The sequence below is a fragment of the Halichoeres trimaculatus genome, unplaced genomic scaffold (assembly GCF_033239565.1).
Source record: "Halichoeres trimaculatus isolate MK-OKI-2021-1 unplaced genomic scaffold, fHalTri1.1 fHalTri1_scaffold_7, whole genome shotgun sequence".
NCBI classification, from domain to species: Eukaryota; Metazoa; Chordata; class Actinopteri; order Labriformes; family Labridae; genus Halichoeres; species Halichoeres trimaculatus.
The window spans coordinates 29,011,807-29,032,593 of NW_027437185.1; the positions used below are offsets into that span (position 1 = coordinate 29,011,807).

Sequence of the window (20,787 nt, forward strand, 5' to 3'; positions counted from 1 at the left end):
GAAGTGATGACATGGACCTGTCCTTCCATCCATCGTTATTGGGAACGTAAGAGCTATCTCCAATTATATGGACGAGCTAGCTGTGCTAACCCAGTAACAGAGGGAATACCAGAAGGCAGAGCAGCATCACCCTTTTTTATAGAAGTGCATGTTCAACAATGTTGTCTGATACTCAGGGTTAATAATAAACAGAGACAGTGTGGATGTTGGATTGGGACTTCATCATCATTGATTTAATTAGGATGTATTCACACCTAGATTGTTTTGGGCAGTTGTTCCGAGACAGTGGGCAACCCCCTGAAAGTCCAGTTTATTTGGGCATATGTGAACACAGCAATCACACTCGGATGCGGGACAAAACAAGCAAATCAAGATCACCAAAAATTGGTGGTCTCAGCTCCATTCGAGCCCTGTAGCGGTTCCTGTGAAGTGAGAACACAACCACCCCAGCAAACGGCAAAACTGACTCATAACTGTGGCTCACACTGTAGTGATGGGGGCAGCAATGAGCCCGATTGACAACTCTACAGTCAGAACAGTAGAAGCAGAAGAATGAGTAGAAGAATCAACAACGGCAGAAGAAGTAGAGAAGCCTGAAGAGCAGAAAAATGAGTTGCAGGCTCATGTGGAACAGCAAGGAAAAAATAATGCCTCATTGGAAAAACTGCACATGTTGTTCATATAGCACACACTGGTACATGAGCCAGATAAAAGCTATAACACAAACTAGCCACACACGTTGTTGATGCTTCATGGCTGGTAAGAACATGAATGAATGAACAAAGATTGGGAAACCCCCCACCTTCTGGGTATGATTTCTAACAAATGAGATAAAAAATCGATCCCACGTGACTTTTGTTTACAAATTCGGACCGCAAGAGACTTTTCTTGTGAACACAAATAAACCAAGTGACAACCGCTACAATTGTATCACAAGTGTGAATACACCTTTAAAATCCTAAGAAAACAATCTTTTGCAACTGTGCCAATGTAGAGACAAAAAAGGAGCACATTCAAATAAAACCAAGCTGTTCCAAATATGTATTTAGAGAGGGGTGAGAGGTAGTAAAAGAAAGAAGCAAGAATAAAACATGCAAATCATACTATAGGAGTTGTAAGGGGTCAGTGCTGCAGCCCCACAGCAAAAAGGCCTTTGTGGGCTTTTCCATGTGGAGTTTGCATGTTTTCCTGTGCATGTGTTGGTTTTCTCTCTGGTTCTCTGGCTTCCTCCCACAGTCAAAAAAAACATGCTCATCCAGTTAATTGGTCACTATAGGTGTGAGTGTGTGAGTGAAAGGTTGGCTGTCTCTGTGTGTCAGCCCTCAGACTGACTGGCAACCAGTCCAGGGCATACCCCACCACAGAGGTATAAAAAAATGGATGCATAGAGCTGTAAGGTCAAGATGTGTCCATAGAATGCATAAAACAAATCATCAAAACACTGAAATAGCCATAGAAATGCAAGATGTGGTGAAAGAATTGCTCACAAGCCGTCAGACAGAAGAAGAATGGTTGTCAGAAGCTGTGAAGGTTTCATGAATATCATTAAAGCCGTGTCTGCCTTTCACATTGTAGATGAATAAGAGTATTGTTGGTTTTCAGGGAAGGAGATTTCGCTATTTTCTGTGTCATAAGAAGAGGTAGTTTCAAACTCAGAGTCACTCTTTTATTTTTTTATTTTTTTCTGATAACAGCAGCACACTTATTTCTCAGTGTCCAGTAAGTCCATGACTTGTTTCAAGATAGATAGATAGATAGATAGATAGATAGATAGATAGATAGATAGATAGATAGATAGATAGATAGATAGATAGATAGATAGATAGATAGATAGATAGATAGATAGATAGATAGATAGAAAAAAGAAAGAAAGAAAGAAAGAAAGAAAGAAAGAAAGAAAGAAAGAAAGAAAGAAAGAAAGAAAGAAAGAAAGAGAAAGAAAGAAAGAAAGAAAGAAAGAAAGAAGCAGAGTTATCATATAATTAGTTGTAAAATGAAAGTAAAAATGACCAAGTAACCCTCTTGAATTTGGATTTCTGTTGTTTCACCCTGAAGCAGTATTCCTCGTCTCTGCTGGCTCTCCATAGTCCACTCTGTAGTGTCTGGACTGAATCTGTCCTCATGGGTTATGACTTTGTTGTAGGAGTTCTCTGAATGTAATTTTTGTTTTCATCCTCAAAAATGTGAAGAAGAAACTCTTCAAGGCCTCAGTTTCCACCTTGAGTTGCATTTACATGCATTAAAGGATAAGTTCGGTTTATACAGCTTTTACATTGTTTATAGAATGAAGTAGAACAAAATACTCACCCAGAAGGCTTTCCTGATCCAAGCAGTGCTTCGGGAGATATTTAGATCCAAAATCGTGCAGCGGACGTCCGTATAATGGGATCCATCAGGGCATAGACAGCGCCGCTCCTAAAACAGCATTAATCATCCAAAAACTTGTTTTTCACCAATATTCCATCATAGTCCACTCCAGGTCAGTCCTCTGTTGCAGTCTGTGTCACTCCAGACAGCGCTGTGTGGCTGTACTGACCTCTGAACTGACTAAAACTCTGTTTACGTTTGTCACTCAAAGAAAGGAGTCAGCTCTCCAGAGAGTACGATGCATGCGCAGTTCTCTCTGGAGAGCTGACTCCTTTCTTTGAGGGACAAACGTAAACAGAGTCTTCGTCAGTTCAGAGGTCATTCAGAGGTCATTCAGAGGACTAACCCGGAGCGGACCATGATGGAATACTGGTGGAAAACAAGTTTTTGGACGATTAATGCAGTTTTAGGAGCGGCGCTGTCTAAGCCCCGATGGATCCCATTATACAGACGTCCGCTGCACGATTTTGGATCTAAATATCTCCCGAAGCACTGCTTGGATCAGGAAAGCCTTCTGGGTGGGTATTTTGTTCTACTTCATTCTATAAACAATCTAAAAGCTGTATAAACCGTACTTATCCTTTAAGTGTGAGCTGTCATGAATTGCACAAGTCTTCCAAAGATTTCTAACAGTGCTGGGATGAGTTTTCAATGCCCTGTGTCATCATCATCATCATCATCATCATCTTCTTCCAGGAAAGAGAAGAAAATGTTCCCCTCATCTCCAGTGCTGACACAAGGTTATCTGCAGTTGTTGAAGACATGACAGTCTCTTTACAACAAAACCTTTGGGAGTCGCCTGTGACTCTGAGGACAATCTACTGCTTTCATCTCGGACGGCAGTGTCTGTGTGGGTTCCCTCGATGACACGGGGAATAATGGGGAGTCCTCGTGGATAGTCTCGGTGAATGGCCTCCCGTTGATGCTCCAGGTAATTGTCGAGTGCAGCTGTCATTGTTTTCAGCTCAATAGTTGGCTGGCTTGTCATTTCTGTTGACAAGAGAAGACATTATTTGTGTTCCTTCGTGCAGAGAAATTTGATTCTTGTGCTTGAATTTGTGTGTGTGTGCATCTGTGGTATTCAGCTTTCAGAAACAGCAGCCTGACTGCAGCTTTGGTGTGACTTCATGTGGTGCCATGTGCCGGAGTTTGTATTTGTGAAAGTTTAAAATGACACAAACGAGACTTGAGGCAGCATCCAAATTTATCATTAGTGTAAGAATTTCTTGTGGTAGAGTTTAACATGACTTACACATACTTTTTTGTGTGATTGCAATCTTGGAGCTCCCACCAGTGCATCGTAAAACAGGATATTGCCTTCATACATCATCTGTTAGCTGGATTCTGTTAGCATACTGAAAAGCTACACTGAATATAAATTGCCTTATCTTACTGAAGTGCAGCAGAGCAACATTAGATAAACAGTTTCATCTTTCCAAATGTCACCATGTAGACCTGAAAAGCAACATTAATCTGCATTCTCAAAAGACTCATAAAACTTCTCCAATAAGCAAAACATGGGAAAACAAATTATGAATCATTTACAGAAACAGATTTTAAAAAAGTGTACACTCTTTCTGACATGCAAACAACTTTATAAAAACTTTGATTCATAAGGCGAACACCTGATACTTTCTGGAGTATTTCACTTAGTCAACGAGGCGTGTGTATGTCACTTCTTTCAGATTTTGTTTAATGCTTCATTTCCTCTCATTCCTTTACATGGAGCCTCTCTGAGCTTATTGTCAGCAGGAGTTGGTCAGACAGCTTCTGGTGCAGCAGCCTCTTCTGCAGTAATTAAATGTTTTGTGCTACAGGTTTACAATTTGTCAGATGCCAGGTTTTATTTAACCTCCAGTCTTAAAATGTGAAGCCTACCCTCTAGCACACCCTGATAGGATTTTCAGGTTCAGTCCAACCAATTCTACAAACCAAAGATTATGTTTCAGACATCCTGACTATTTCCTGCATCTAAAATATTCTTATGGTTGTTGTTTCCTCTTCAATATAACACTTCTGTTTCTTTGTTTTTTGTATTTTCTACGTGTTTAAAATACATTGTCCATGTTTTGTCTTGCTGCACCCACTCACACTGTCCTGTAAAGGGTAATGTACTGTTGAAACTGCTGTGTCCTATCCTCAGCCTGCTCATTAATATCTGTCCTGTCAGGTTGTTTGCTGCACTCCCTGACATATTGACCCTGACTTCCTGCCCTTGTGTGCTCCCCTCTTGTTTAAATACCTTCGTTAGCGTCACCTGTGTCTTGTGTCACACCTGTGTAGATTACGAAGTGTGTTTATAAGCCTAGTACAAATGTAACCAGGTATTTTCAAAAACAAATACCCCCTCAATTTGTTTTTAAAGGTCCCATATTATGCTCATTTTCTGCAGTTTAATATGGATCATTGATGTTTTCATGAAAGGTTAGTCATTTTTGGTCCAAAAAGCCAATAAATCAAGCACAGCAGCATTGTTTCCAGGCTCTCATAGCCCCTCTGTTCAGAACGCTCTGATTTAGTGGGCGTGACCTTAATATGTAAATGAGCCACCGCTGATACCTCCCCGCTCTTCAGCGTCACTGAGAAAGGCGCCACGAGCTCGGAGTGCACAATGTTTAGAAAACAGCGAAGCTCGTTTACCGCAACATTACAGGCTAAAACAACAGGCTAACCGTAGCTAAAGTTAGCATCCTGAAGCTAACACAGAGACAGGGGGGACACTGAGGAAAAGCTCTTACATCTGCTCCACAGCACACAGCATTTAAAATACTCACATTTCCAGGGTCCAAGGTTTGTTGACGGATGTTTGGTAATGCGCCTGGATTCAGGATCAGTCTATTCACTAGCCCTCTGTTGTACTGTCCAAAGTTGGAAAAGCAGCCGGCCGTGAAGTGACTGGCACACACACATGTACAGTTTTACTGAGTGTAGCTGGTACATTTCCCTCATAAATGAACTCTGGCCACTTAGTCTTGTCTTCTTCTTAGATGGGAAGCTTGTACATGATGGAATTATGTGGCTGTTTACAGCCAACAACAAAGAAGTGATGGCTCTTCAAGTTCAGCATTTTTCTCCTGCTGCTGGAAAAATTTCTCTCCAGCAGCGGGGAGGGTAGTGGGCGGGGAGGGGGTTCGGGGGTATCTGCTCCGGTGGACCATCAGGTCAGACTTGCTCCTGATTGGTCAAAAAGGGGAATCACTGACGTTGGCAAATCCCCAAATTCCAAACAGCTCGTTTTAGGTCAGGATTTTACATTCACAAGCACTACTAAGTACATGTTTGTCATTAAATATCACATTTTGAGGGCTGAGAGGAAGGCCAAAGACCTACAAATTTCACTAAAAGACTTAATAAAGTGATTTTCACATAATATGGGACCTTTAAACTTTATTTAACCAGGTTGGTACCACTGAAATTAAAAACTTCTTTTTCAAGGGAGACCTGGCCAAGACAGGCAACAGCAAAAACACAAAGTTACAGACAGGAAGCAGCAAAAAGAAACAAAGTACAGTCAACAAAACACAATATAATGGATTCAAATCATGTTCCAGGAAACAACTGTTCAAACAACCAAACTAAAACACTGTCATCTTATAGAACCAGCCTCGCTGTCCTTCATTTAAGATTTAAAAACTTTCATATGATGATGATACATTACCAGTAAATAGACAAATAAAAATACAATGTAGTACATCACAAAGTGAGGCCCCCTCAAAACTATCATAGCAGAGGTTGAAAAAGAAAACCATGTGACATCATTTGTGATGCTGAGGTGGCCTCTCCCTTATTTTGTGTTGAGCATAAACATGTTTGTATTTCTCTGATCAAGTTTAGTGTGGAGGTTGAAGAGCGAAGAGGCCTGGATGACAAAAATAACTGAAGCGTCAGAGAGCAGCCCCGATGAATCATCTGAAGAGTCTGACTCATATTTTGACAAACAGAAAACCACTACTGCATTTCATGACTGGTGAGTGTTTAGTTTGTTGCCAGGAGGAGTGTGTGTCCTCCCTGACTTTTCCTGTTGTCATGTTGGCTGCCGGGGATTTTTTTGAGCATAAACCAGAAAGCTAAAAGTAGCTTCTATGTGACAAAGTGGCAACCTGTGATCTTGAGAAATGAAGCCAGTTTGTGTCCTGGCCCTGGATTCTCTATAACCCCCTATGGAAGCCCCTGAAACTTTTCCAAAACAAAATCCAACTGTGAAAAGCACCTAAAAATGAACATGTTTTTTTACAGGTAGCAGACATATTTTAGAGACCAACTCAGACTGAATCTTATATTTCAAAGATATCGAGTGGGCAAGGTCGATATTCCGCTTGAATGCTCTGTTTTCAGTCGATGGATGAGTCTTTGAACAACCCAAGCAGAGAGGGGTAATTTGGTGGGTGCTTAAAGGATTATTGAAAGTGATGCTCCTGGGCTGCAGGATTTTCTGCTCAGCACTTCTTTAATGTTTTTGTGACAAAGGCTGAACAAAATGCACCATAAAATTCTTTTACTCTTTCAATAAAATGTTAGAGGCTTTCTTTTTTCCAGTCCTGCGGCGTCAGCTGAATGGGTTCGATGTGAGGTGGTTGTGTGTTGTTAAACATGAGTCGGACAGAGGCTGCAACACATCTTTGAATGTGCTTTCTCTTTGGATGTGCTTGGAAATCTTTGACTCAGAAACCCTTTAGTCACCTTCCATCATTGATTTCTGAAGTTAATGAACATTTGACAAATCTGTCCAAGAAAAAATAAGATTTTCTCCAAAGTTTCTCCTCTTTTAAAGATTTTTTTCTTTGCCTTTGCTTGTCTCATAATCAGAAACTAGTGATTATGACACCACCGTGCAGTCAGGTAAAACTTATCACACAGCAAGATTAAGTGTAAGGTTACAAAAACAGCACTGTGATAGTAGAACTCATCTTCAGCACAACACACTTTGTATGCCAAGTAGAATATTGAAAAAACAGCTTTCACTGCCAAGAAGAAAGCTACAGTGGCCCTGAGGTGCAAAACATGAAAACACAACAAGAAAAAAGACAATACAACATAAAGCTAACACAACAGAAAAGAAAATGTGACAAGTAAGACAATACAACTAGAAAGACAATCTGAGAACAGAAAAGCATCTCTGTCTTAAGTTTGTGGAGAAGGTCTGTGGTATAATGTGCAGACCTGCCAACACTCCAGATTTCTGCAGGAATCTTTCTTCTGTTGTACTCCTGATTTGTAATTTCCCCCAATTATCTCCTGATTTATCAAGTTGATATCAATTGAAGGCTGTTTATTAGTGCTGTGATACGTGTCGTCAGACCTGACAACCCAACTTTGTGCCAACAAGCATGTCAGAGATGTCTGAATAAAGTCCAAAGACAAAAAGATATTCCTCCAAAGTTAATTCACTTTAGTGCAAGTGATTTCCTTTTCTTGCTGCAAGCCATGTAGATAGTAAACAGGCGTTTGATTTGGACAGGCATGTTGAAACTGTACAAAGCACACAAAGTAATCTAGGGTGATCTCCAGCTTTATCAAGGGCTCATGGTGGCAGGTATAAATATAAGTCTTTCTGGATTCCTTGCCCACTCAGACTGATGTCTTTATTTATCATTAATGTTTTATTACCTCCACCAAGGATGTTGTGTTTTTGGGAGAGTTTGTCTGTGAACAACATAACTCAAAAATTAATGAATAGATCTTGATGAAAATTTCAGGAAATGTTCAATATTGAATAAGGAAGACGTGGTTAAATTGTGGAGGTGATGCAAATCATCATCAGGATCCTGGATTATTTTTAAGGATTCTTTATCATTGTGAAATAGGGTTGTTTTCACCATATGTGTAAATAACTCCATGATAAATGGTCAGATTGCTTTGCAAAACAATACAGGACAAGTTCACGATAATTTCTGATAGATGTAAAAGTACAATCCAGATTCTGGCAATATTCTGGATACTAAGATCTGGAATATGAAATATGTACTGGGTCATCATCATTTTTAACACTGTCAGGTAACAAATTATTGTACAAACCTGCAACTAACACCAAATTGTAGCAGACTGTCTGCTGAAAGGGAGTATAACATTAAAGTAGGACTAAAGTGTTGGGTGACAATCACAATATGCTTGGCGGAGGTCTGCACTCTCTGGGTGCTTTTCTAATTAATGTTGTTATAATTGTGTCACTGTCAGCTGGAGTATGTTTGATTTAAAAAAAAAATTTAAAGCCATATCTGTTTTTGAAACAGCATCCTCCTCTCCTGGTTGATAGCATATGTATCCTGTCCTTGTAAAGACTGATGTCTGGCTATTATTGAGCTTGGACTATCTGATCTTACCCAAATGTCTCTTCAAAATTTCAGATTTATTTTGTTTTAGGTTTGTTTTTTGAAATCCAGGGCTACCACAGAAAGCTGAAGGTGGCAGTAACTGGTATTGTGTAGGGTGTTTTCTGGTTATGCAGTTGTTTGTTTTTTCTTTAAGTCATTATTTTTCATCCACCCTTTCATGAATTTGCAGAGACCAGAGCAGAGCTGCCACTTGAAGACCCATCCTGAAAAGTATCAGTGTTCATTTTATCCATTATTTATAAGTTTACACCTCTGGGTAGCCACCAGTACAAACAGACTCTCAATCTGTGGGACATAGTTGTTTACTCGATAATTAGCCAGACAATGAATTAGCCACAGATGTTGTAACTGGAATAATTTGGTGTTTGCAGCTCCTTACCACTCTGAATGCAGCCCCATTCATTATGCAGATCTTAAGGCTGCAAACAGCGGTTCAGGAACAGATTGTGTCTTTGTAAATGCCACAGCATTTATGTTACATGCAGTCTTAATGAGCAGCTTATGAGATGGATTAGAAGTTGACCCTTATCGTAGTTTAATCTGATGATGCTAATTGAACATCAAAGTGTTTAATAGTTCTAAATATTGCTGCTTCATTACAGCAGACAGTAGGGGTGTATTTAGCCGTAAGAGACCCAGACGTATTTGATGCTCATAAAAGGACAGGAGTGCTTCATTACAGCACGCTTTCTCTCAGCAGGACTGACTTCCTGCTTTTGAACATGAAACCACAGATGTGTCAGTGAACCTCTGCAGCAGTTTGGAGTATCTCTACTGAAGTATGAGCACGCCTCTGGATGGAGATGTTGTGTATTCAGGTATTCAGAGGCTGAAGTTGATCTTTCTTACCGCCTCTTAAAATTGTCCCACAGGCATGAACACAGTAACACTGCTCAGCTGTGTGTGTGTGTGTGTCACTGGAGCGTGTATGTGAGTGAGTTTGTCAGTGTGTGTCACTGCCCTCTGCCTCTTCCACACCATCTGCTCGCTGCTCTTCAGTGTGTCCCTTCTAGCTCCCTGTAGGCCACTTAAGCCGGTCCAATCATTACCCAGAATTAACATTATGCAGAATGGATTCTTCTTAGTGTTCTGTTAATTGGGGGAAGATCCACCTCAGTGATGATCACTTGCTGAATGTCTAATGGGAAAATGTGTGTGTGTAAATAATGGGTCACAGAGGGATGCTGAGCTGTAGATACAGACCAAACTTCTCTTTTTTGTGTGAAAACATTCTGTAATGTAAGGGAAAGTGGCCCAGTGAGTAAAGGGTAAAAAAATATTATTAAATTTTCCCAAATTTAATCTGAGGAAGTTCTATCTTATTTTTGTTTTATGGACCATGGTTGAGAGAGCATGAATTTGCACTTGGAGATGCAGGAGTTTTTTCCATTAGAGGAGAGCAGGGTAAACTGAGCCACTTTTTACATTGTTTGACCTGTAGGCAAGTGGAAATGAAATTGAAGTCAAATCAACACATGTACATTAATTTCATGATGTCTCACATCAGTGGAAATAATTAGAACACATCCATAATGATTGGTCATGGAAATATAACCTGTCAAAAAAAAAAGGTCATCGTGGCTCAACTTGCCCCAGCTAAGGGGTAAATTGCTCCACTTAAAAGGTAAATTGAACCACATGGGGGTAAGTTGACCTTTTGACTTTTTTGGTAGCGTTCCTTGAAGTTGGTGAACCAGTCTCGACCCAGAAAAATAGGGACATCATTAAGAATCTGTTTAGCTACAAGATCGACTGTTTACCAGAGTTGAACTGTGATCTCTTCTACACTACCTGCTGAACCCTTAGCTTTCCAGCTCTCGGGGACAGGGATATTGTTCTTCTCTGCCATTTCATTGGCTAGATCACAGGATTTCTTTGCCGTGAGGCCAGGGAACTGGTCAGCCAGTTTTTTCACATGGTTTGCAAGGTCTTCCTCCATCTCCTCTGTGAAGACCCTCTTTGAGTTCACTGTCCCTGTGTAGCCTGCCACTGTCACTTCCCCTCCCTCTTTCTGTTTTAGGAATCTGCAGAAGGTTGACCTGTTGATATTTCACTCTGTGGCCACTTTTCTTATGGATTTTCCACCCTGGACTTTGGTTGCTGCTCTCTGTACCTCCTCAAGGGGTGTTGAGCCCCAGTTTGTCTTCCTGCTGTATTTCCTCGGCATTCTAGCTTGTCTACAATGTTACACATATTTAAAAAGAAAAAAAAAGAAGTCATTATGTATTACTACACTTAAACACGTTTTACCTCTGACACTCTAGTGCCGTATTGCGGGGTAAGTTAAATCACTGGCTCACTTTACCCCACAGCCACCATTTTGTTAAAAACAACCTAGCCTAGCAATTCAGGCTAATACCTAGCTACACGATTCACATGGTTTTATACACTGATAGTTCAGCAACACATTTGAAGAATGTTTTTAAATCTAGTTAAAATTATTTTGAGTTTATCGTCATTATTCGTGATATGTTGAAAATTTACTTCAACATGCAAAAAATGATTTTTGGAGAATAAAAGTTACTTAACACTTCAACTTGTGTTTCTGTTTACCACAGAGAGCTTGAAATGAGGCGGGCTAACTAAATCCAGAGTCATGTGACCACTGATGCATATCGTTTCCCAGAGACAGGGGGTGGGTCAATTTACCCACAGGCTCAACTTACCCCGTACTCCCCTATGTGCCAATCAGAAGAGGTGTCTCATGTAATTCGCAATAAACAAAGGAAGCTGAATCAGGTATGCTCTCCTTACTTCTCCAGAAAACTACATCTTTTTGTTTCCAATCTTATAAATATAAGCAGACTAAGCTCTGAGGAAAACAGTCAAATGTTAACTCAATATAATTTGTTGTTGTTGTTGTTGTTGTTGTTGTTGTTTTCGCACCTGTCACTTTAAAACTAAAAGAGTAAAAAGCTTTATTGTCTAACTTGCTGCATTGATTTCACCTTTAGAATTTTTTTTATTTCGGGATGGAGACTCTGTTTCCCATGAGCACCATCACCCACCGTGGTAAAGAGGCATCTCAATGATGTAGAACAGGGATCTCAAACTCGTGCCATGGAGGGCCGAGAGGCTACATGTTTTCTTCCCAACCAAAAACTTCACCAGCCGATTTCACTGATTACCTCACCTCCAAGCAGAGGGCAGTGAGTATTCAGTGAAATCAGTTGGTGGAGTTTTTGGTTGGAAAGAAAACCTGTAGCCTCTTGGCCCTCCATGGCATGAGTTTGAGATCCCTGATGTAGAAGCTCATGAATGAATACTTCTTTATCTGCTCCAATCAGATGTACTGTAAGAAATAGAAAATTTTCAGCCTTAACTGAGGTGTTGAATGTTGGAAGAACTGTTTCAATGCAGAAGTATTTATGGGATTTTAAACTGTACTTCCCTTGGTCCAATAACACCACTTCTAAGCGGTCTCCATCTATACCCTTGCAGGAGACTCTAACATCACTGGAAAGTTTTTTCCTTCACACTGTCTCAGAGATACCACAGGGCTTTTCTTTCAGCCGTGATCAGACTGTATAATCGTCAGTTACACTGTCACTCCTATCATTACTGTAACCCCCTGTCTTCTACATGTGCAAAAACTTTTTATGTTACTGATGCTGTTGTCAGTCTATCCACATTTCATACTTGTAAATTGGTTGTACATGTTTCTTGTAGTTAAATTGTTCTTCTCATATTTTTTCTTATTACACTTTTTAATCTCATCATTCTATCTTTGTAAATTCTTATTGTATTTTTTTGTTTGCATCGTTAACTGTCTTTTACTACTGTACTTCTGTAAATTTCCCCATTGAGTGAAGAATTAAAGGTTAGTGTAGTTTTAACATTCACCATCAAACTATCCACGGTTTTAGGTCAATGCTGCCCTCTGGTGGCATGATAAAGATACCACCACTGGTGAGGAAGCATGCAGGGGAAGTATAAAAAAAGCTATGTAATCCAGTCCTGCAAAGAACATCTCGTATTTTATGACCAATATTTTAAGTTGTAATGTTTTGTATTTTTTGTTGTTGTTTTGTCATTGTTTTTTTTGTTGTTATTTGTTTGTTGTTGTTTTTTTGTTGTTGTTGGTTTTGTTTTGTTTTTTTGTATTTTGAATCACATTGTTATCACTACTTTTGGACAGTATGAAGAACCAAATTATTTCTCAAGTAACTTTTCATCACAGAAAATATGCTATAAATCCTGTACACACTCAGAAATACGCTAGTTCTCTGAAGAAACCAGAAAAAAAAGAGGAACAAGGCATAGATTATTTTTGCAAGACCACTAAGTGGTTTCATCTTAAGCATTTTACTGTGTGGATACAAAAAAAAAAAAAAAATAGTCCAGCTGTACCTTTGAAACAGGTGAAGAGGACTGAAAGTTCAGAGCAAGAGAAAAAGGCTGACAACTCTATAAACTCTTATCTCCTCCACAAGAGCCTGACTACTTATTGACAAAGACGCCAGATTAAAAAAAAAAACACAGGGGCATACGAGGAGCCGCATTCTCTGGAAAACAGAGATATTTTGAGTTTTCTTTTTTGGTAAACTTGGCAAAGTGACAATGAAATGGGAGATGAATAAATAAAGTCCAAGTGCGCTCTGAAGTTTGATAGTTTTTCTTTTTAACTTAATGAATACATTTTTCTGTAAAGTTTTTCTTGTGACCCTTTTTGTGTGATCAGTGAAATGGTAAGACCTCTGGATGCCCTTACAGTGAATTGAATATAAAAGTGTGCCCCCTAGTGGCCTTAATGTTAACTACAGTGACGTCTGGGAGCATTTTAAGTAAATATTAAATGTTTAAAGTGCTCAATGATAAGTTATCCTTAATTTTATTATGTCTTATTGTCATGCAATCTTTGTTGGTTAACTTAAATACCAAAGAGTTTAATGATTGAAGTCTTTAATCTGTTCCTTTTTACCCCTCTAAAGTTATTTAGTTTTTTAGATGTTGGTCCCTTAAAAAGACTGATATAAATTCTAATGTTTTATTACTCTTTCTACAGAATATTACAGTGAAATTTTCTAAATGCTCTAATATGCAGTACAAAAAAAATAAAATGACTCAAACCATGTGAAAGAAAACTTACAGCAGACTTCATAACAGGACACTGTATTTATTACAAGAACTATAATTTGAATAAATACAATCGATACCAGGTTAAGTGGCACAGTTCTGGCAGGATTAGTACTATAACAAAAATTACTTTTTACTTAATAATAGTACAGACCTTTTACAAACTATTTCACAGTATGGTATGTCCCTTTATTGATCAGTCACATGTAGTATTTCATTTCCAAAAGCAAATGTTTTTACAAAAGGAGAGAAGTGGCATGTGATGCTTTATCATAAATGTCATAATGTATCATAAATGCTGCTCTATTCGACATAATATAAAGTAATAGTGTATTTGCAATCATTTATTTTTTTACTGTGTAAGTACAGTACAAGTCCTGCTCTCAGAGTTTGCATGATAGTTCTTTGAATTCTCACAATATACAAGTTTAAAAAATATAATGCAAAAAAAAAAAAAAGAACAATTAGTACGCTTTTTCACGCTGGAAAATCCACACAAAACGTTATTTAATTTGATAAAAATAATATCTAAATGCTGTTTAATGTTTAAGTCATAATCGGATTTGCATAGCCAAAACTGCTAACTGTTGGGCAAAGTTTACTTTAGTTTGATTAATTCATCTAATTATTACAAATTATCAGGAATCGCAACTCACTCTATGCACTCGCTCTGTGCTCAGCACTGTGTGTTGTGTGTGCAGGTACCGATAGCATGCTGAAGGTACAAAGATATAAGAGAAACACAGGAGTAAATATCTAATTTTGAAGGAGTTTGTTTCACAGCAGATAACATGGGTATTTGAGTAAAGGTGAGGCCAGGGAAATTTCATAATTCACAGAAAGTAATGGTATATTATCAACCGTTTTTGTACATTTTTCTGCCTCGGTATGAGCATTTCCTGCTCACGCTCCAACATCCAGAGAAAAGGTGACGCTGCCCAGGTAGCGATCAGTGGGTGAATCGTTGATGATACCCTTTCCGTTCAGTTTGCACTGTATCTGGAAGTGAGTGTCGTACTGAATCCCTGCAAAACGCACAGCCACCACCGGTGAAGAGTAGTTCACCTGAAACAAAGGAATAAAACATATTTCATCTCACCCTTACATAAAGAGTTAATATTTCTGTTTGAGGCTGAAACTCTCACTCACATGTCTGAGCTTCCCGTAGTAAGGATAGTACTTCAGATCAAAGACGCTTTTGGGAAAAAATTGTAGTTCTCCCAAAGCTTCTGGAGGCCCTTTCTAAAAGAGAAAAGAAAACTCCTGACAAATGCAGACATGACATCTTCAGGGTGGGTGTTAAATGGGGTTAAAGTGTGAGGAAATGTGTTGAAGGTTACTTTACCTTGACGCCACAAGTCACATTTATGGGTTTACCCTGGCCAGGTAAGTAACCAAGAATCTGTTGAGGAGGAAATAAATCAGCCCTGAATCACCTCGCCTTGATGCTTAATTTTCTCTTTTTCATGTTTTAAGATGATGTTTTTTTGTTCTTTTTTTAATACTTACCCGGTTCATACGGAGGAGGATGCATGGCCTTCCCTGAGAGTAGCCATAGTGGGGGTCCTGCAGCCCCGAACAGTCCCCCAACCAGGACCTCTTGAACTGACACGCTTTCCGCTCTGAGCTCTCCTCCAGGTCGTCCTGCATGAAGTATCTGTCCTGTGTGCAGCGAATATTCTTCCTCTCCTGAGCACCGTCATTATATGCTGAAGAAAAAAAAAAACGGGAAAAGGAGGGAGAAGCAGAGAGGGAGGGGGAGGGCATAAATAAACCCCTGCTACAGCAATACCCTGCCAGACTCAGGCCTCTGATTAAGGAAGCTTAACAAAAGCTGAGCGTTTAAAAAAAAGTACATTGAATGGCTGCACTCTGCCTACAAAGAGGCTTCCCTTCCCAGCATGCCCTGCAGGATCCAAATGAAAAACGAGAACAAAGGTGGTGAAGATGAAGATTAACTCCTTGCATGCTTGATTCAACCTCAACAACCTCATCAGTATCCCCGAACCCCATCCCAACTGACTCACATCTTAAATATTCATCCATAGATCTTGCATACTTCTTCCAGGATTTGCGATCAGAGGCGTTGAAGGCGATCTCATGGCCCTCCAGGTGTGGGGCCATCGTCATACCTGCCAGTGGAGACCCAAAGACAGTCAACTGTGCTGAGACTCAAGTACGAGGAAAAGACAAAAGAATGGAAGAGACCGGGGCAGGGAGGGGGCATGGTCTGGGTTTGGGATTATATTTACCTGGTGGCATCACTCTGTCATTGAAGGTGGGATGATAGGGGCTAATTGACCACATGAGGCAAAACAAACAGCCGCCAAACATGGCTGCCAGAAACATATAAAGTGCAGCGTAGAAGAGGAGGATGAGGCCTGAAAAAGGAGGGGGAAAAGTTAGGAGGGGGAATATTTCTGATGCTGTAATTGGCTTATATAACACATCTCTGAATAAACAGTGCCTCTGACCTGAGTGCAGAAAAACAAAGCACCATAAAGACTCTTTTTCTCAGACTGTGATCTGTCTAGACTTCAGCTACTGTTCTTGATCAGGACGCTCACTAATTTGTTCACTCATAAAAAAAAAAAGTGTGTCTAGACTTTGAACTGCAGCAGTTCTTATGTAAAATCCACTGTACTGAGATAATGTGAGAGCCCAAAGAAGAAAGAAGCCAAGAAAAGTACCATTGTTGTGCAATTTTCAATTAAACAGTCCATTAGCAACTAATCAAGCCAAACGTGCCCTAAATGAAATGGCTTTTGCTGTGCGGGCAATTTCACAGGGGACTTGCTACAGCCAGCCTTGCGTCCCCGGAACCACAAAGGCCTTTCTGTTTGAGCTCAGTGAGAATTCTCCCAGCTGTCCTTTCACTCAGGAACACAGTGAACCTCCGGTTGCCATCGTAGTGAAGGTCTTTTGCAGCCATAGAGGCCTGGCCAGCTCCAAGGAGCCCCAATCACCCCACTCTGGTATTGTGTCCTCTCTTAAGCACTCGTCTCACAGGACACACAGCACCGACTTCAACTTGGGGCCTTGTCTTCATCTCACACACCAGGCCCCTCTTGGTTTCTACAAGTGTGCACACACTGGTTACATAGCTGGATCGAGCTCTTCTAGCCGTGCCTTGGGTCCAGCGTCTAAACTTATACAAGTAACACACACTTTGCTGGGATATTGTCTCTCTTTACTCTCTGTTGGATCACGTTTGCCATTGTGGACGGCACAGTTTAGAGAGGGGAGCTCGTCAGCGTCACATAGCAACTTCTGTGGAATACTGAGAGGCTGCTCCATCATCATTGACTCAACAAACTTGCCCAGGCAGCCACTTCTGCCAAAAAAGGTTTGTCTGCACCAAAGCTCAATAGGCAGAGAGCTCCAGGGATAAAAAAAAAAGACATTTCTACGACATTTCTACATTTCAGTGCGACTGAGAGGCCATAAGCATGCTAAGTTCAGCGAGGAGGTCGCCAGAGGCTTTGGGAAAGAGGCACTTGAGAGGAGGAATGTGATTCCTGGCCAATGCGAGGCCCGGAACAGCACACTCCCGCTGGGGATGCGTCCCCAGGCAGTCTGTTTTTGTCGGGACACTCTGAATTGTCCATGCACCTATGTAAACACCGAGCATAAGGACACACACACACTCTTCAGAGCAATTCCCAGCCCTTAAACTATCCAACTTTTAACAACTTGTGTGCTTTAAAGCTTTTTTCATGATTAAAATGGTATTACACTTATTAAAAGATTCGTATTAATATATATATAGAGAGATATAAAAAACATGCAATAAAAATAGTTAGCATTAGACAGGATTTTCTGTCCCACACCCCAACATTGCAGAACCTCTTTTCCTTCATCAACTCACTCCAGCTCTTTCCAGAGCGACCCATGAATTCATTGGTCTCTGCATTCCACAGGTACGTCTTCAGGTCGTCTATTTTCTGGTGCAGTGTCCTCTGGGGTATCGGCCTGCGCTTCCACCTCTCAAAGTTCAGGTCTTCCTGCTCCAGAGGCTGGTGCTCGGCCAACTCCTCCTGTTCTTCCTCCAGCTCTTGGCCATGTTTGAGCATCACTTTGTGAGGCTGGTGAAAAGAAGAAGAAGAGAAAAAAAAGCCCTCACCACACATATTCTCAACTACTAAGTTCTGCAGTCGACCCTATTTTGTTTTTGTCTTTTAAATTACTGCAGGAATAAAAATGGCATGCCTTCTGCTCCGAGTATGACCGATGCTAGAAAGTGCCAGAGAGTGCTCTGCATATTAATGAACATCACACTGCTGGTCCCGTCGCCTGTTTCTGCAAATTATAAACCCGCTGGTGACCTTTGTGGCACTCGTTGGGAGAGCTGACCTCCTCTGAGTGGACCCTCCTGCTTGGAGCAGCAGCTGCAGACAGCAGAGCTGGAGGGTCACTCTGACAGCCAGATGTTACTCACTGACTCTCAGCATCCTCAGGCTAGGACACACAGATCCCAGAGGAGCCACAGGACACAAGTCATGCGTGAGAAAATGGCCTTTGAGAGAATCTAATTCTTATTGCTTGAAATAATATTATAACATTGAATCTTTAGCAAATTAACAATTAACTTCTTGCATAAATAATAACACTGATGCTTATTCAAATAACATTATTTGCTTGTAAAAACAGAAGTTTAATAACTATGTGCCTTAAGGTTGAAGTTATGGAAATGTGTATGTTTTTGTTTAATTGCAGCACTTACAAGACCTGGTGGATGACTTTTGGGGAGCGTCTCTTCAGCTCCTCCCTCTGTGGAACTGGGCTCCATGTTTCTTCACAGAAAGAAAAGGTACTTGTTAAGCCAATCACATCTACCTCCGTGCAACGGGAACAAAAGCGACGAAACTTTGCATGTGCAAACCTCAAGCTCAAACTTTTCGCAAAAAAAAAAAAAAAAAAAAATAGCACGAGACGCTTCTCTAAAATGCAGACTTTTAAAACTTTCGTAAAGTTATTCACAATAAATATTTCTCTATATTCAATGAAAGTTCTGACATACCTGAAGTTTTCTTGTCAGTATAGGACGCGGATTAATACGTTGAGAACCCTCTTGACCCTCAGAGCGTCAAAAAATGTTTGTCAAAAAGTTTTGGGGGGTTTCATTAGAAAGTTTTAGGCACGCGGGAGTGGAGAACCTCCTTCAACTAGGCGCGCATCATAGTGAATGACCGCAGGACAGAGGAAAACTGGGGGTGGGATGCAAAGTGCTTTTTTTTATTTGGTCCCAAAGACGTTTTGGCAGCGGCCTGGACCACAGCACTGCATTCAGCACACGCACACCATCAGCCATTGTCTGCTAAGCCGGGCTAAGACTGAAGCCTGAATACAATATTTATAGCTTTTCCTAACTCAAGACACTGTCATAAATCACTGTCTGGCTGCATGCTTACTGTACGTGCACGATAGACTTCCCCACAGTGAGTTTATTTCCCCTCATCATAATTTGCTAATAAATGCATTTTGTGACTTCAAACATCATGAATGAGATATCTGTCACTGCCTATTGTTGCAGCACATGCATGCATACTAATCCAGCCGCAGACTCTTATTGCATCAAACCAGAAGCTCCCCTCAGCAGAAGATCAAGTAGCCCTCCTTCTCATCCCTGAACCAATCTGCACTCCGGTCACGTAACGCTCTGTTACCCCCATGTAAAAGTGGGCGAGGGGGGACTTTAGAGAGTTTAGTTCCCCCTCCTCTCTTTTTTTTTACATGAAAGGAGAAATTGCGTCATGGAAAAATATCCGTCCTTTGAGATTTGCGCGGCAGAAACGTGCACGTGTTCTTCTGTACGTGGTTGCGCGTCAGTTTGGATGTCCAGTGCACTTGAAAGCAAAAGTCAACGACCTCTTATGTTATACAGGCATGACGCAAAAAAGCGAAGACTCTTTCAAACTCATTCAGCTTTTCCATGTTAAAGGTAACTCTAAGCTTATGTATGCGCATAAAATGATCCCAGCACTTTATTTGCAGTGTGCATGCTGAATGAAAGTGTTTTTTTTTTTTTTTATCTGACCTCGACATTACTTCCTGAGGACCTTGTCCTTACACGAGGTTATACGTGCATTTGTGCAGGGAAAGCTCCTCGGCCAGATTATCTACTATAGGGGGCACAGCTGAGCTGCAGGGCCCATGTTGGCCCCAGATACATCCATCACACTCTGTACATGTTTTTTTTTTTCTTTTTTCTGTTTTCTTTTTTCTTTTTTTTAATTTCCATTAGTGGTGAGGTATCACCTTATTTGTAATTGAATCACAAGTATAAAACCAGACTTAAAAATATGGAAGCTAGGTTGTGAATATGTAGCACATAGCACACAGTTTAGAACAGTTAACAATTATGATTTCAACAGCTTTATGGGTATTGGTCTATATATATATATATATATATATATATATATATATATATATATATATATATATATATATATATATATATATATATATATATATATATATATATATATATATATATTTATATAAATTAGGCCCTGTATTCGAGTCATTAAATGGTATTGACACACCTTTAGAAAGTCTGTAAAACAGTGTAGCTTTTGTATTTCTAATATTTTTAAAGTGTTTTTTTCACACATTCAAGATAATTTACTCCAACACAATATAAGAAGTTCAGGAGAAAAAGTAATAACTGTATGTTATAATTTAAAGTAGTGGCCAAAGTTATTAACACTTGCAATTTTTTTGTTTGTTTTCTTTTTTATCTTTTTTTTTTTTTAATTGGCCATTAAAATACCCAAAAAACAAATTATGGTCATTGTTCTATAAAATAGAGCCATCATCAGGAGATTTATGTAATAGTCAGCATGGGCAGATCTATTGAATATTCAAAGGAAAGCCTTTGGCTTGAGTTGCAGAAGGCAATATCACTGTTGAGAAATATTGACACTGTGACAGAGATTTGTTGCAGTAACTGCTTCATAAAGTGAACAAACCAAATATTAAAGTAGATAAAACAGTAGGACCCATTCTATCT

The 20,787-nt window shown here is 40.0% G+C and overlaps 1 protein-coding gene across 1 annotated transcript; it reads right to left on the reverse strand.

The window, feature by feature from the left end:
- Positions 1-13,870: 13,870 nt before the first annotated feature.
- On the reverse strand, positions 13,871-18,979 carry atp1b4 (ATPase Na+/K+ transporting subunit beta 4). The gene is made up of 9 exons (XM_074673892.1): positions 18,796-18,979; positions 18,499-18,568; positions 17,644-17,860; positions 16,028-16,156; positions 15,803-15,907; positions 15,285-15,484; positions 15,121-15,177; positions 14,925-15,017; positions 13,871-14,840 (listed from the first exon to the last, which is right to left on the reverse strand). Exons 2-9 carry the CDS (start codon positions 18,562-18,564, stop codon positions 14,679-14,681), a joined length of 1,029 nt encoding a protein of 342 aa, XP_074529993.1. The 5' UTR covers positions 18,565-18,568; positions 18,796-18,979; the 3' UTR covers positions 13,871-14,678.
- Between the last annotated feature and the right edge of the window lie 1,808 nt (positions 18,980-20,787).